Below are 17,366 nucleotides of genomic sequence, written 5' to 3' on the forward strand. Positions count from 1 at the left end.
AATGGTTTAAACAACAGAAATTTATTGTCTCACAGTTCTGGAGGCGACAAATCCAAAATCAAGGTGTTGGCAGTTAGTTCCTTCTAAGGGCTGTGAGGAGAAACTGTTCCATGCCTCTTCCCTAGCTTCTGACATTCCTGGGTGTGCAGAAGCATCACCCTCACCTTTGCCTTGATCTTCCTTCACATGACATTTTCTGTTTATATCAGTGTCCAAACTTCCCCCTTGTACAATTACACCCAGTAGCCATATTGTATAGAGGTCCATCCTACCCCAGTATGACCTCATCTTAACTGCATATGAGGTACTAGAGGTTAAACTTCAAAATATGAACTTGAGAAGGATACAACTCATATAACAAAGCATAAATGTAAAATTACTGAAAAGTAAAACTAAATTATCACAGTATTTAGAATATCAATCAGAACTGAGATTGAAATAACCAGGTTGTTTTACAAGCAAGACTACAATTACTGCAGTATCAGAGATTTTGAAAACAAATGTACAATATTTTGAAGAGCAAAGTAAGTTCAATTGAATAATTTTGAGAATACAAAGGAATGTGTTATTTAAAATTAAATGCATTCAGTCATTTTGTAAAGAAGAACTACTTGGAATTTCTGGAAGTTTTGTGAACATTAAATAGGTAGGAAAATATGAGAGGGTGCTGACAGTCACTTGGTGGAGCCCACAGAGGACCATCTATGCAGGCCCTTATTGCTATAAAGGGGAAAGAGTCTTATTTTACACATGAGGAAACTAAGGCACAGAGAGGTTAAAGTGAAGTCTTTAAGGGTACACAATTTATAAGGCGGCAGCACAAAGACCATAGTTCAGTTTTCTTAACTAAAGAAATGTTCCATATTAAATAAGGATAAACAAATATAAAAGTTTACAAAGTAGTAACTTAAGTAGTCATCTAGTTTTTGCCTATTTATTTAGTATCAATATGATGATGCTTCTGTCACTTTCCCAAAGAAGAAAGACCATTTATCCAGCTTTCTAAAGACTGAACAGAGTCAACACTTTATGGTCACCTGTATGAGGGACATTATGCTAGACACCAACACAGAGATCTAAAAGACCTGAGAGCAGATTTTGTGCAGCCCTATATACTACACATCAAAATATCTGTAGTCCAGAGGTGGTCTAAAATCTGTCTAAATCTGTGAGGTATCACATTCTCTATTTCCCTATTAAAATCAACTTAATTCACCTTGATTATGTAAATAATGTGTCCATGCATACATTTCTGCGAGACAGTCTTCAGTTTTAAGAGAAGGGTTAAGGCCAGATAAAGGGCTAACTAGCCACATGAGGCTACTGAAATTAAAATGAATTAAAATGAAATAAAACTTATAAATCAGTTCCTCTGTTACCCTAGTCATCAACATATTAAACAGCACAAATACAGAACAGTTTCACCACTGCAGAAAGTTCGATTGAATAACAATGATCTAGAGATCCTGAAATACTAAATCTCAAAACTGTACAATGTAAAGTATACCAAAAATAAAGGCCTCTGTGGGTAACTATATACACGAATGTCAAAAATATACCAATAAGAAGGTCCTCATCTTTTAGCCGTCATACCAAAATACTTGAACAACAGTGTACTTGGGATTGCTTCAATTCACTTTGGCTATGGTGGAGGGGGGTGTGCGGATTAAAATTATGTGCGATAGATGAAACCTGTTGTAGGCTGATAATTATTAAAGCTGAGTAACAGTTTATGGGGTTTCATGATGCTATCCTCTGTACTTCCTTATATGCTTAAAATTTCCCATAATAAAGAGGTTAAAATAGTATTTTAGGAATCCAGAAGCGTATCTGGTTAAATCACAAATTCACTTTTCAAATATGCCATTTATACTTACTGCCTACTTCTGAGACTTTTAAAAAAATTATTGATGTGAGAGTGAGAGGGAGTTAGAGGGCATGGGGAAAAGAGAAACATCGATTTCCTGTTCCACCCATTCATGCATTTATTGGTTGCTTCTTGTATGTGTCCTGAGCAGGAATGGAACCTGCAACCTTGGCGTATCAGGACAATGCTCTAACCAACTGAGCTACTTGACCAAAGCCTTCTGAATCTTTCTTGACTCTCTGAAACTTTACTGAAACCATTTAAAAAAATTATTGATTAGTTCTTGATAAATCCAATGACCTTTTCTGATGCATCATTTCCCTCAACTTGAGCCCAGGTACTTAGCATATCAAACCTTTTTCCTCCTAGGTTTTTCATTTTCTTTTATTCTGTTTTTCCTTTAATTATCCTCTTTTATGTGTATTTATTGTTGTGGAAAACCTCAAGACCTTTCTGAAACTAAGTAGGGTAAAAAATCATGTATCATTTACTTATTCAAAAATATTTAGTGAGCTCCAATCAATGTGCAATGTGCTTAAAATACAGCAATGAACAAGAAATTCATTAACACTACCCTTGTAGAACTTACAGACCAAATGGGAAACAAAAATTTTAATGGACAAATTACAACTGTATTAAAGGCAGCAAGAAGTACAGGATGCTGAGAATACAAAGAATTCTGGGAAACTAAACTACTCTGAGGAACTCACCAAAGGCTTCTTTGAAGAAGTGACTCGAAACTGAAATCTAAAGGATAAACTAGAGTTAACCAGGCAAAGGGAAAGAGGGAGTATATAACAAGATGGAGATTAGTGAAGAGTTAAAAAAAATGGGGGGAAATGGCCAGTATGACTGAAAAAGAGATGGTGGGAGATGTGTTCAAGTTAAGAATGGGCGAGAGGAGCCGTATTATGCAGTGTGGGCCATATACTGGGTTGGCCAAAAAGTCCATTAGGTTTTTCTGTAAAATAAAAGTCCTATTTTTCATTTTTACCAATAACTTTATTGATTTGGATATTTTGAGTATGTCAGCTATCTCTCACATAGTAGAACATTGATTGTTCTCAATTAATGTCTCAATTTGATTGCTATCCACTGCAACGGGTCTACCTGACTGTGGAGCATCATCCAACAAGAAATCTTCAGCACAAAACTTCGCAAACTACTTCTGACATGTTCTATCAGTCACAGCACCTTCTCCACACACTGTACAAATCTTTTTGTGCCTTTCAGTTATGTTTTTACATTTCTGGAAATAATAATGCATAATATGCTGAAAATGTTGCCTATTTTCTCTCATCTTCAGTATTACGATGGCTACACAAAAATTCACCATCTTCCTGGCTGGCGTAGCTCAGTGGATTGAGCACGGGCTGCGAACCAAAGTGTCGCAGGTTTGATTCCCAGTCAAGGCACATGCCTGGGTTGCAGGCCACGGCCCCCAGCAACCGCACATTGATGTTTCTCTCTCTCTCTCTTTCTCCCTCCCTTCCCTCTCTAAAAATAAATAAAATCTTTTAAAAAATTCACAATTTTGATTTTTTTAAAATTCATGCTGATACAACAACTGTCACATCACAATCTAACAAAACTGTTTCAAATTAAGTGAAAGAAAATGAAGTGCCACTAGAGCCATCTTATGAAAAAAACCAAATGAACTTTTAGGCCTACCCAATAGGTCCTCTAGGAGGATTTTAAGACTTTATTCAAAGAACGATTTAAAAAATTACAAAGGTAAGAGTTTTTTGAGTTTTAAACTCAAAGAAAATTTAAATTGCATATACCATAAAATTTACCTTTTTAACAATTTTAAGTATATAATTCCATGGCATTAAGTACATTCACAATGTTTTGTTAAGAATGTAACTCTGATTTACATTTTTATAAAATTCGCTCTGACATCATGTAGAGAATGGATTTGGGTGAGGGGAGATCTAAGAATAGAGGATTTATTGCTTCCTGCTAGACTATAAGCAAGAGAACAGAGATTATATCTCATTTGTTAACAGCTCTATCACCTGGGATATATATAGCTCTATGCCTGGTACATGATAGGCATCTGTTAAATGAATAAATGACCTATAAAATTCTACGGTTCTTAGAATGGAAGCTTTAAAAAGCAAAAACGTGTTTTGTATAGCATGTAACACCTTAATGAAGTCTATATAGGGTCTCTGGAAAAGGTTTCATGAAATCTCACAATAGCAGGATAGGATACCAGTGATGCTTATTATAATTTAATTAGAAAATCATACAATATTTGCCTTTTGTGATGGGATTATTACACTTATAATGTCAAGGTTCATCCATGTTATAGCACGTGTCAAAATTTCATTCCTTAAAAAAAATAAAGAAAATAAGAATTTCCTTCCTTTTTAAATCCTTACCTGAGGATATGGTTATTGATTTGGGGGTGGGATGGAGGTGGACACACAGAGAAAGAAACAATGATCAGCTGCCTCCTGTATGCACCCTAAATGGGGATTGAACCTGCAACCTAGGTATGTGCCCTGATCAGGAATCAAACCCACAACCTTTTGGTTTGCAGGACAACACCCAACCAAGTGAATGACTGGCCAGGGCCTCAGTTTATTTCTGTTTTGTTTTTTAGAGTCCACATAGCGAAAGCATACAATATTTATCTTCCTCTGTCTGACTTATTTCACTTAGTATAATACCCTCTAGGTTCATCCATGTTGTCACAAATGGCAAGATATCAATCTTTTTATGGCTAAGTAATATTCCACTATACAAACTACATATATATATCACATTCTGCTTATCCAACCATCTGCTGGTGAATACTTGGGTTGCTTCTACCTTTGGGTTACTGTGAATAATGCTGCTATAAACTTGGGTATGAGCAAGTTTTAATTTTATGAAATGTATTTTTCAAAAACGAAAAAAACGAAACTGAAAACCCTAAGCAATTCTAAATGTCTGAAATGTGAGTGTTGGTTCTCAGAAACTCTAAATCATCTAAGTTTAGAAGCTAGACAGCAAATGCAAAAATGGTAATTGACCTAACAGATTCTATAAAAATCAGTTTTAAACGAACAACAGGAAAAGCTAAGAAGTAATCTGATTCAGGCCAGAGAACCCCCAAATGGCTCAGAAACTCTTGACACCAAGGGCATCTAGAAAAAAGGGTAAAGGAAGTACTGAAAACAGGACTGGATGAAAGTTTGTTTAAAATGTAGATGACAGTGTTACACCCCCTTTCTCTATTCCACATAGCCAGATCCCTCTCCCACTGCAACAGAATATTGGAGAATTATTGGAGAATTGGAGAAAAAGGAAAACAGAGGGTTTCTGGACTGAGGAATAAAAATAAGGTACAGGAGCTAGAGTACAAACAGTACTAAAAACAAGGAAATTATTCTATTTACTCTATGCTATCTTCCAACCCCCTCTCCATTCAGCTCCTAGAAAGCTGGCAACCAAGCTTATACTCTCCAGCAAGAAATCTGACCAGTAAAAAGACATAAAAGACCTTACATTAGAGACTGCCTCAAAAAAGAACTCAGCTACATTGTCCTACAGAAATCCCATAAACCCACACAAGAGCTTAAAATCAAATTTTTAGTGTTCAACTCGTTTGTTTTCTTGCGCAGAGGCCCTACTAATCTTCTCTGTATTGTTCCAATTTTAGTATACGTTCTGCCAAAGTGAGAACAATGCTCAATTTTTTAAATAGAAGCTGATAACCAAAAACTACTAGTTTTTTGAGGACCGTATCAAACAAGAAATAGAGAAACTAATATAGAGATATAAAGCAACCTACAAAAAAATGAGTATTGGAAATAAAGTCATATATCTCATTAGTATCCTCAAATAACAAGAAGAAACTGGAATAAAAAAGATGCTACAGACAAGGAACAATGAGAAGACATGGAGCTCTTTGAAATTAAAATGATAGCAGAAATAAAACTTAACAGGATGGAAGAGAGTTAAGGAAATCTTTTTTTATTTTTTTAAAGATTTTATTTATTTATGTATTTATTTTAGAGAGGGAAGGGAGGGAGAAAGAGAGAGGGAGAAACATCAATGTGTGGTTGCTGAGGGTCATGGCCTGCAACCCAGGCATGTACCCTCACTGGGAATCCAACCTGCGACACTTTGGTTCGCAGCCCGCGCTCATTCCACTGAGCTATGCCAGCCAGGGCGGAAATCTTTTTTTTTTTTTAATATTTTATTTATTTATTTTTAGAAAGAGGGGAAGGGAGCAAGAAAGAGAAGGAGAGAAACATCAATCTGTTTCCTCTTACATACCCTCAACCGGGGACCTGAGTTGAAACCCAGGCATGCGCACTGACCAAGAATCAAACCAGCTACCTTTTGGTTTGCAGAATGATGCCCAACCCACTGAGCCACACCAGTCAAGGCAGGAAATATTTTGAGAATTAAATCAGAAAATAAAGAAATGAAAAAAAAAAAAAAGAGGCAACATAAAAGATAAAATTAGAGGATCAATCCAGGAAGTCTAATACAAATTTCTGAGAGAACTCAAAATGGAGAAAAGGATATCATTCTAGCTAAGAAACTTTCCTGAAACTTAAGAATATTAGTTTCCAGTATGAAAGGACAAATACCTATTATTCATCACATAAAATGAAAACAGGCACATCATTATGAAAGATGAAAAGACAAAGAGTCATAATGGCAATACCACAATCTACAAGGCAATACATTAATTCTAAACACTACCAAACTTCCAGTGTAAGGGTTGTACAAATACATTTTTAGATACACGAGGTCTCAAAAAACTTCCTCCTTCCCTGGCTGGTAGCTCCTTGGATTGAGCTTGGGCCTACAAACGAAAGGGTCACCAGTACGATTCCCAGTCAGGGCACATGCCTGGGTTGTGGACCAGGTCCCCAGATGGGGGCGTGTGAGAGGCAACCACACACTGATATTTCTCTCTCTCTCTTTCTCCTTCCCTTCCCCTCTCTCTGAAGATAAATAAATAAAATCTTTAAAACACACGCACACAAAACCCTTCCTCCTGTCTTCCCTTCATTATGAAACTACCTACTGCAGGATATGTTCAATGTAATGAGAGAGTAAGCAAAGAAAAAAATGTAATCCAAGAAACAAGGAAGCCATCCAACATAAAGAGAAGGAAACCTTCAAACCGATGGTAAAGGTAGATCCCAAGTTGACAGCTGTACACCAATCATAGAGGGTAACTTATACAAACTAGAAAAGGTCAACCTTGGCTGAACAGCTCAGTTGTTTAGAGTATCAACCCACAAGGTTTTGGGTTCAATCCCCCGCCACGGCCACAACTGAGAATCAACCAATGAATGCATAAATAAGTGGAATGACAAATCGGTATCTCTATCTCTACCTCTCTCTCTCTCCCTCCCTCTCTCTACAACCCCCCCCCCACATCAATAAAATTGGAAGGGAGGGAGAGAGGGAGGGAAAGATGTCCTAAGGAAATCAAACTGAGAGAAAACCTGATGCATTCCTTACACTGAAAGGTGATTTGTAGTGTTGGTAGAATTTTGGAATGAATGAATGGTATGTATATAAATTAAACAAAGGAAAGAAGTTAAATAGTAACAAAGGAAAACAAAAAATATGCAATAGTATATGTTAATCAGTATACTACATGGCTCAGCTGTGAATACCATTTACCTAATAATAAAGTAAAGATTAAATACCAATCTAGCTAAAATGTATGAAATCTATATTTAGAGGATGGGGAAAACAACACTACCAGATTAGTATTATCTTACCAGAAATGAAAAAAAGCTTAGAACAGTTAAACAAACTGTCCAAGATCACACTGTAAACACTGGGGTCAGGATTAGAACCACAGCCTGATTGTCTCTGGAGCTGTCTTTCTGTATTGCCTCCCCAAGAAAAAAAAGCTTCATATTATATAGCATAAGAATAGATTTGAGAATTTCAGAACAGGGACGTTTGATATTAAAAACTATAAAATGTGTTTTCCTGGAGATACCCAAGTTTAGAAAGAAGAAACTTAAGTGTGGTCCGATTTAACTGTCACAGCCAAGAACAGCCTAAGGAGACCTAACATGTAAATGAAATATAGTATCCTGAATGGGATCCTAAAACAGAAAAAAGACATTAGATAAAAATTTTTAAATCTAAATAAAATACAACCAAGAGACTGAGCCCCTAATCCTTTCTCATCCACCACAGCTAGGCCTGTTCTCTTCTCTGAGAATGTATTACTAATAAAACATTGCTTTCATGCTAAATAAATAAATTATAGACTTAGATTAATAATAATATATCAGTATTGGTTTATTAATTGTAAAAAATGTACATGTGAGATGTTAACTCTGGAAGAAACTGGGTGTAGAATTTATGGAAACTCTGTACAGTATTACCTTTGCAATTTTTCTGTAAGTCTAAAACTATTCTATAACGAAAATTATATTCAAAAAATAGAATGGGAAAGCTCTCTATGTACTAATATTAAAAGACATTTAGGGTATATTGTTAAGTGGAAAAAGCAAGGTGCAGAATAAAGTCTGATACATCTTATGTAAGAGGAAAAAGAAATTATATTCACACTTGCTTTTGTCTGCATCAAGGCATCCCAGAATATACACAAAGGGAGGGGGCAGATGAGAAATAGGGTCATAGGAACAGGGGCGATACTAAGTTTTCTCAGAGTATACCTTTTTATATAATTTTAATTCGTGAACTATGTGATGGAATTACCCATTAAAAAAAAGTTGGAGGAGGGGAAAAAGCAGTCCAGTTTAAAGCCTTATGAGAAATGGATTAGATGATTTCTCAAAGTCTCTTCCACTTATGGAACATTCTAATTAAAGAAATTCAACTAAAGATGCTTAAACTATTAGCCATATTTGTAACGTGCCTTCCGTGAAACTCCATGCTCCCCTGTCACTTCTTTGTACCTTTTAATTCTACTTTTCAAAGCAGCTGCACTCATCACACTATATTATATTAGGTATTATATATTTCTTCCCCCAGTGAAATGTAAATATCTCTAGATTAGGTTCTACCAAACAACTTGACAGAAGAACAGTTTTTAGTTAACATTTGTTAAATTAAAATATATGCTGAGTACTTCTCATATGCCAAGCACTCTTGTAATGTTTTACACTTATTAACTAATTTAATCTTTACAATAAATTTACATGATAGGCCCTATTATCTTTATTTTTAGATAAAGAAATTGAAACATGGCCCTGGCCAGGTAGTTCAGTTGGTTAGAGAGTCATCCCTCTACACCAAGGTTGCAAGTTCCATCTCCCATCAGAGCACATATAAGAATCAACCAATGAATGTGTAAAATAAGTGGAACAACAAACCAATGTTCTCTCTCTCACCCCCTCCCCCCAAAAATCAATAAATACAAAAATTTTTTAAGAGGTTGAAACATAAAGAGGCCAAAAAATTTGCCCAAGGCCTGTGGCCAGTGCTAAAATATGAAACCCAGACTCTGTGCTATTAATCACCAGCTCCACTGTTTGAAGTCTTCAAAACAATATGGAAAACATTCCCCTTGATTGTCCTAACTTGCAATATGAAACAGCAATACAAATGGTTTGGTATATCTAACCCAGTAATTCTTAAAGTATGAATTTTGAACCCTAAGACATCTTCAGAGGATCCACTCCCTCCTGGGTGGTCAAAACGATTTTCATAATTATTAAGGTATTATTTAGCTTTCCCACTCTCATTCTTTTATGAATATACAGTGGAGTTTCCCAGAGTCTACATGACCTGTGATGTTACAACAGTTGCAGAAACAACTTTAAGAATCCAAATATCTTCTAAGAGTCAGACATTAAAAAAATTTGAAAATGTTAAAAAAAAGTACTACTCTCACTTAATTTTGTTTGGAAATAGTTTTCTTTCATTAAAAATGATCAGATTGCCCTGGCTGGCGTAGCTCAGTGGATTGGGCGTGGGCTGCAAACCAAAGCATCCCAGGTTCGATTCCCAGTCAGGACACATGCCTGGGTTGCAGGCCATGGCCCCCAGCAACAGCACATTGATGTTTCTCTCTCTCTCTCTCTCTCTCTCTCTCTCTCTCTCTCTCTCTCTCTCTCTCTCTCTCTCCCTCCCTTACCTCTCTAAAAATAAATAAATAGTCTTAAAAAATGACCAGATTAACATGTAATAGGCTAAATACTATTACTTTTAAATAAATGAAATATTTAAAAATTTTCTCAGTTAACTTTCAATACAGTAAATATTGATGTAAGTCACATAAACAAAGCTCTTCAGAGGCCTCAATAATTTGTTAGCACATAACCAACACTTAAGAAAAAATTTAAGATCACTGGTCTAGCCAATCTAAATTGTTCAGTACTCCTGGTCAAGTTGAAAGAACAAAATGTAGCCTTAGCCAGTGTGGCTCAGATGGTTGGAGCATGGTTGCCTAAACCAAAAGGTCACAGGTTCAGGGCACATGCCTGCGTTGCTCATCAGTCTCTAGTCCGGGAACATATGGGAGGCAACCTATCTAGGTTTCCTCTCACATCGATGTTTCTGTCTTTCTCCTTCCCCCTCCCTCCCTCCCTCTTCCTCTCTCTGGAATTTTAAAAAAAGTCATATACCATGAAAAATAAGCAGTACCAGAGTACTAGGCCAGGTATGTGCTTCTCACTGAGATAACATTTCTTAAGTTATAAGTGATAACATTTGTTTGTAGTAATAACCTACTACTGTAAACCAGAATGACATTCCTAAAAGTACCCCTGCATTTCAAGAAAATAGCGACAGGTAGTAAAAAAAGAGATTCCTCAAAGAAAGTTCAGATTCAAACTGTGTATTTCAACACAATTCCTTTATTAAACTATGTAAACTACTGAAACATAAAGAAACTGTAAGTTTATAGGAAGATTACCAAGATTGATGTCATTGATTCAATCTGAAGCTTCATGTATTAAAACAACTTATCTTAATTTTAGAGCACAGAACCTTAATTTTTTAAAAGATTTCGTTTATTTTTAGAGAGAGGGGAAGGGAAAGAGAAAGAGAGGGAGAGAAATATCGATTTGTTGTTTCTCACCTGTGCCCAGTCTGGGGGAATTGCAACCCAGGCCTGTGTCCCAACTAGGAATCCAACCCGGGTGACCTGTCACTTTGCAGGAAGATGCCCAACCAACTGAACCACACTAGTCAGGGTGGAACCTTAAATTTTTAAGCTAAATAAAACAGTCTACTTCATATCAGTTCCCTGAACATGCCTTTATTGTATCACTTGACATATTATGCAGTGCTACCCCAGGAACAAATAATTTAGCAATAGCTTTAACAAAATAAAACTTTACTCAACTCTAAAAAAGTACAAAATCTTGGCCAGTCCTTTTTTTTTTAATGAAATGGTGAAGGCTATAAATTATTGGGTTCCCCGCACCCCTGAGCATCTGCAGTATCCCCGCATACAATCAAATAATGTAAGCATAAAGTGTTATTGTTAAACTATTAATGCATAAGGAAAAAAATGTAGACCTCTCTGTAGCAAAGATTAATATAGGCTACTAGCTTTGGTTACTTATAGATTCAACCATCATTCATTCACCAAATATTTCTAACTACCTACCACAAACCTTGGCACTATGCTAGGTACTAGGTATACAATGAATGAAAAAATAATAGTTTTTAATTTTTATGGGACTTGTACTCTGCTGTGGAAAACAGACAAAAACAAACACATAAAAATAAGAATTATAAATGTGGAAATGCTGTTAAGGAGACAAACAAGGCTTTGAAACATATTAGTCTTTGAAGCTGAATTGTGGAATTCTAAAACCTGAAGATAAATAATTCATGAAGAGTTACATCAAGATGACATGGATTCTGCAGACCTTTGCTAATGTACAAGAAAACTACAAACACTGCCCATAAAAACAGAGATCAACCTTTTCATTGTCAAACCCATTGGATGGCATTGTTTAGCAACATAGTAGCCTCAAAAGATTTTAACCTCACAGTTCCACAGAGTTAAAAAGCATGTAAACAACTCTAAAATAATTCTAAAAGGAGCCTAAGAAGGCAGGACAACTAAATGTAAGGTGTAATCCTGAACGAATGCTGAAACAGAAAAAGGTAAAAACAAAGCCATCTGAATAAGCTATGGACTTTAGTTACTAATGTATTGATATTAGTTCATTAATTGTAACAAATGTGCCATACTAACGTAAAATATTAATAATAGGGAAAACTGGGTGGGGCTACCAGGGAACCCTCTGCATGATCTTCTCAATTTTTCTATAAATCTAAAACCATTCTATAAAATAAAGTCTATTTAAAAAAATCTAAGGTGACTCCAGGAATGGGGAAGGAGAGGACTTAAAGACAGAGAGAGAGAGAGAGAGAGAGAGAGAGAGAGAAGCCATAACACTGTGATATGAATTAGAACATAAATATTTAAGAAATTCAAAGCAAACCTGCAGATACTAGTATAATCTCTATGCATACTAAAACCTTTCTAGGACTGATATTAATGGATTTTTCAAGAAAACTAAATAGCTCTGCATTGCAACATAAAGCAGATGATAACATCCCTAGAGTGTACAATATGCACTTTACATTCTATTTATCAATAATGATCAATAGGCTATATTTTACATATGGCACTGTCCTGAAATTGCCATGAAATACCTGAACGAGGATCAACTACATAGGTCTCACCAAGTTACTTAAAGAAACAAGTGTATACTTAGTTCAGGAAAATTCATAAGCAAAGAGAAGACTACATATTTTCCTTGGTTGGGGGGAGGGAAAAGATTATGAATGAAATGAGAAAAATAATTTCTCAGGTCGAACTGGAAGCAATTTCGCAACTAGTACTAACCTAGTTAATACTAGTATATAAGTAGTTCAAGCTCTGAACTTGTATCAGTTACCTGCTTTTCAATCAAAAGATAACAAATGTTTGCTATAACTTAACCTGAGATACATAGTGGTAACTCAATGTTTCATGACTTGGGAGCATCTAATCTCTCAATGACAATATTTTAAATGGTCATGAAAAGTGTCAGAAAAACAAAGGATGACAATCTCTAAATTGCCAAGTATCAAGTCTTGCATAATACAGCATAAAATTGGAATTACCACAAGAAGTAATTTTAGAGACAGCCATCACAAAATTAGGATCTTGTATCTAATACAAACTACAGGCTACCGCAGAAGCCTGACCAGGTAAATGAGATAACAATTTCACTTATCAGATACTATGAAATATTAACCATAAAAGTCATTTAGCTGAAACAGTATTACATATTTAAATCTAATTTAGAAAACTAGATGATGAATCAATTCTTACTCTACTCCAATACTCTCTAACTCCAAAGATGTTCGTTATTCTCACGCCTTCTCTCAGAGGAATCATAAATATACAATTGGAAAATACTCAAGAAATTAATATTTCCCCAGTAATTCCTGTTTGCACCACCATGAGGAGAATCAGACACTGCTTCATGTTGAAAGGAGAGGTGAGATGTGAAAAATTCCAATAAAACGATCATGACATAGCATCTGGCAGAGATCGGGAAAGCATCAACACTGCCAAAAGAATTGTCAGGGATGAAAGTCAACTGGAGAAAATGAGGTTTTCCGACAAGCCAGATCCTAAACCAAGGGGCAAACATCGCCACTGCCGGCGCCACCCCTGTCCCCCACCCCCAACCACTCCATCCTCAAGTCGCCTCCAATTCAGATATATATATACCCACTCAAGTGAAAACCGTTCAAGAATTTTATCCGACCTCCCACCTGCATTAGATTCGCACTTCTCAGGGCCAAGCCCCCGGGGAAAACAACGCCCAGATCCCACCCTCCTTGCCCAAGGTTGAAAGAGGGCTGGTTCCCCGTTCTCTGGAATGGGACTTGCCGCGGTGGGCCTCAAAGAGCTAACAAACTGGGATAAGAGCGAGGAATAAGGGTGGGGCTCAAGGAAGGAGGCGAGGGTGGCGGAGACCAAGGAGACTGGAAGAAGAAAGCGATGGACAAGAGGTAGAGGCGGGGTGGGGACCGGGGAGGGCAGATCCACGGAAAAGGGCCGAGCTCCGGGAAAAGGAGACGCCGGAGTCGGGGGACGAAAAGGTCAAAATCCGATCGACGGACCGATCAAGGCGAAGAGAATCCAGTGGCTAAGAGGGGTCGGCGACCCCGGGGAAGGGCTGGGGGTGGAACCAAGAGCAAAGGCCAGGCCGACAGGAGCCTCCGCGGACGGAACAGCCGCACTGGGGGCGGTGCGGGGAAGCCACGGCCAGCTGCCAGGAGTGGGGGAACCACTCACTCACCGCTCTGCTCTCCGAGGAACACCAGCTTGAATTTCCTCAGCGGATTCCCGAAGTCTCCGCCCGCGGACATGATGGAGCCGGAGGAGCTACCGCCGCCTCAGCCCAGAGACCTCCCGGACCGACGCTGCTCCAACCGGCTGAGGAAAAGGGCTAGAGGAAAGACGGGCACCGAGCTTTCTAGGCCCCTGCAGGGCCCGGCGGCGAAGCAAGTCTTGGGGGCAGGACTGCTCTCCACAGACAAGCAACTGTCGCCGCCGCCTCCCCGCGGAGTCGCCTAGCACAGAACGAGGCCCACGGCTGGGTAGGGAAGGAGGGCGGTGTCGGAAGAAGCCGAGCAGTATGCTCTGGATTCGCAAGGCTAGCGCCGTTTCGTTCTCAGCACCCGGCACGAATACTGGACTGAGAGGCTGAGGGTGGCGGAGCCCGAGCCGCAGACGTCTGGGACCTTTGACACGCAGCGCCTCAGCTCCCAAAGCACCCGCCGCCGCCGCCGCCGCCGCCGCCACCGCAGCTCAATCTGCTGAGTGCGCGTGCCTCTGGCGCGGCACAGGGCGAGCCCGGGCGCGAGCCTGCCGCCCCGCCGGCCATCGGCGTGCGTGCGTACTGGCGTGCGTGCGTGCGCGCGCGCGCCACAGCCAGCGCCTTCCTGCTTCAGCCGGCTCTCCTGGCTCTCCCGCGCCGCGGAGACGGGGCCTGTTCGCTTTCTACTGCATCAGTGGAAGCTAAGAGGAGGCGGGGTGCAACCCAAAAGTGAGGAGTGAGTGGAATACGGAGTCGAGTACGTCACTTACGTGATGAGCCAATCGGGAGAGAGAAGAGGCGGGACGGGACAGGAGTGAGGTGGCGGCGCGAGAGCGCGCGTGGCTCTACCTCGCTGGAAAGTCTACGGCATCTGCCCTGCGAAGTGTGGCGTGTCACAGCCTGAGGGAGGGGAAGGAAGGTGTGGCGGAGGCGGGGCGGGAATGGAAGTGGAATTGCCTAGCAATGTGTACATATGGTCAGAGAGCTGAGATATGTATTAAGCTCCTCTATCTGGATCTCTCAGCCTGCTTCACATTTCTGAGATCTGCCCTTCACCCTTGCACCTACCTACCTTCTCCATGTTCTTTCTTATCATAAATCATCACACAATATCTTGCTAGGTACATTCTCAGCTGTTGCTCCCAGGAGTTTCGTAACTACCAGAAGCAGGGGCCTCCCCACTTCTGCAGATGAGGAAACTGAAGCTCAAAGGAAGGAAATGACTTACAGAGTCCACAAAGACAAAGTAGAGGCCAGGTTTTGTCTGCTGCACACACCCCCCCCCCCCAACCAGTGAAACTGCAACCTCTTTATTAAGCCCATCACTCCCCTGGCTTGACATAACTTGGTTTTATGTTATTAGCCTTTGTCCCTCAGATGTTGACAACTCCAGGAGGCTCCCACCTCCTGTGCCATCACTAAAACAAAGCCTTCATTGCACAGGTGGTGAAATTGACGCCCACATTGCGGGGGACGGTGGGGGGACTTTGCAAAAAGGTCACGCAATAAATTAGAGGTAGAGTCTGATTGAGCCCAAATGTGGGGGAAGGGGATGTTTTAAAGATCATCCATTCCTCCTAAAACAGGGCTTCTAAATTGGCTATGGGTGGACCTCCCTTAAATTAGACCTTTGCAACGTGCATTTTTCTTTAGAGAGAATCCATAGTTTTCAGCAGATTTTCAATCCAGTTCATGATCCAACATATGAAGGTTAATGTCACAGTCAAAAGGAGCCTAAGGAGACATGACAACTAAGTGAAATGTGGATATAACATAAAAACTGAACATGTTTTAAGTTGAATGGGATTCTGGAATAGAAAAAGAATATTAGGCAAAAAAAAACAAGGAAATCTGAATAAAGAAGGACTTGAGTTAATAACCATTTAACAATATTCGTTCATTAACTGTAACATGTACTAATGTAAGATAATAGAAGAACCTGAGGAAGAGGTATATGGGAACTTTCTGTAACATCTGCTCAATTTTTCTGTAAATTTGAAACTTTTAAAAAACAAACCCTATTACTAAAAAGAATGAATGAATGGTTAAGAATCACCAAATTAGAGAATTTTGCATCCACATCTCACCATACTTCAGCCACACCTCACCATGCTCTGGGACAGCATCCAAAAAAGTAATCTCTGCCCTTGAAGAGGACACTTAAAAACAGGTATCAAAACTACCTTCCAAGTACATTAAAAAAGTCCTTATTTTTGTGGATCATGTCTTACCATATCCAAAGTACATTTATATACATTTTCTCATTATCTGGGGATTATTATTTACTTAGCTATAGAAATGGCAGAAACAAACAAGTGCCTTCTCAAACTAAGACTAAATTGAACTAGAATCAATTAAAGGGAGGAACAGAGTTCATAAAATGTCATCTATTCTGGGCTATCAAGACAACAGTTATATTCCCAAACCATCTTCTCTCAGCTAGTGGCAGAAGGAATTTGGAACATGCATCTAAAATAAAATGGTAAAAATCTGAGTTGTGCTATACACATTTGATTTATTTTATTTTTTATTGATTGATTCAAGAGTGAGAGAGAGAAAAACATTGATTTGTTGTTCCACTTAGTGATACATTCATTGGTTGATTTTTGTATGTTCGCTGACTGGGGATCCAACCCACAACCTTGGCATATCAGAACGATGCTCTAACTGAGATGCCAAGCCACGGCAAGTGAACATTGGATTTTTTAAAATATTTTTTTTAAAGTAGCTTTTACTTTTACAAGTAGCTTGTCAGGTTTCGGAGGGCTTTCCCAGCCAATAAGCCAGAACCCTGCCTGGCACACACAAAGAACAATAAATGCCAAGAGACTATTTACAAAGAAAAGCTCTTGCAAACAAACAAAAAAATAGCTTTTTTTTCCTGATGGGTACCAGGTTTTCACTGTTTCCTAAAATAATTTTTTTAAAGATTTTATTTATTATGTTTAGAGAGACAGGAAGGAGGGGAAAGGAGGAAGACGAAAGGAAGAGAAATACTGATTGGTTGCTTCTCACACAACCCTAACTGGGGACCTGGCCTAAAACACAGGCAAGTATCCTGCCTGACCACAAATCGAATCCGCAACCTTTCCTAGGCCTGCGTTCAATCCACTGAGGCACACCAACCAGAGATGAAATAACTTTTTTAAAGTATATTTTATTGATTATGCTATTATAGTTGTCACATTTTTTTCTCCCCTTCATCCTCCTCT

General features: G+C 38.8%; 1 protein-coding gene and 1 pseudogene across 2 annotated transcripts in view; both read right to left on the reverse strand.

The window, feature by feature from the left end:
- RAB6A (RAB6A, member RAS oncogene family) overlaps positions 1-14,850 on the reverse strand; it is a 62,234-nt gene extending 47,384 nt beyond the window's left edge. Inside the window, exon 1 of one of the 2 annotated variants that reach the window (XM_045818102.1) lies at positions 14,134-14,850. In XM_045818102.1, the coding sequence (XP_045674058.1) occupies positions 14,134-14,203 (70 nt within the window). In that variant the 5' untranslated portion in view covers positions 14,204-14,850. The remainder of the gene's footprint in view (positions 1-14,133) is intronic. The other variant, XM_045818101.1, reaches the window with a different exon arrangement.
- On the reverse strand, positions 5,444-5,543 carry LOC123805665 (annotated as a pseudogene).
- Positions 14,851-17,366: the final 2,516 nt, after the last annotated feature.

This window comes from Phyllostomus hastatus, unplaced genomic scaffold (genome assembly GCF_019186645.2).
Source record: "Phyllostomus hastatus isolate PE091 unplaced genomic scaffold, TTU_PhHast_1.1 phas_scaffold_317, whole genome shotgun sequence".
Lineage (NCBI taxonomy): Eukaryota > Metazoa > Chordata > Mammalia > Chiroptera > Phyllostomidae > Phyllostomus > Phyllostomus hastatus.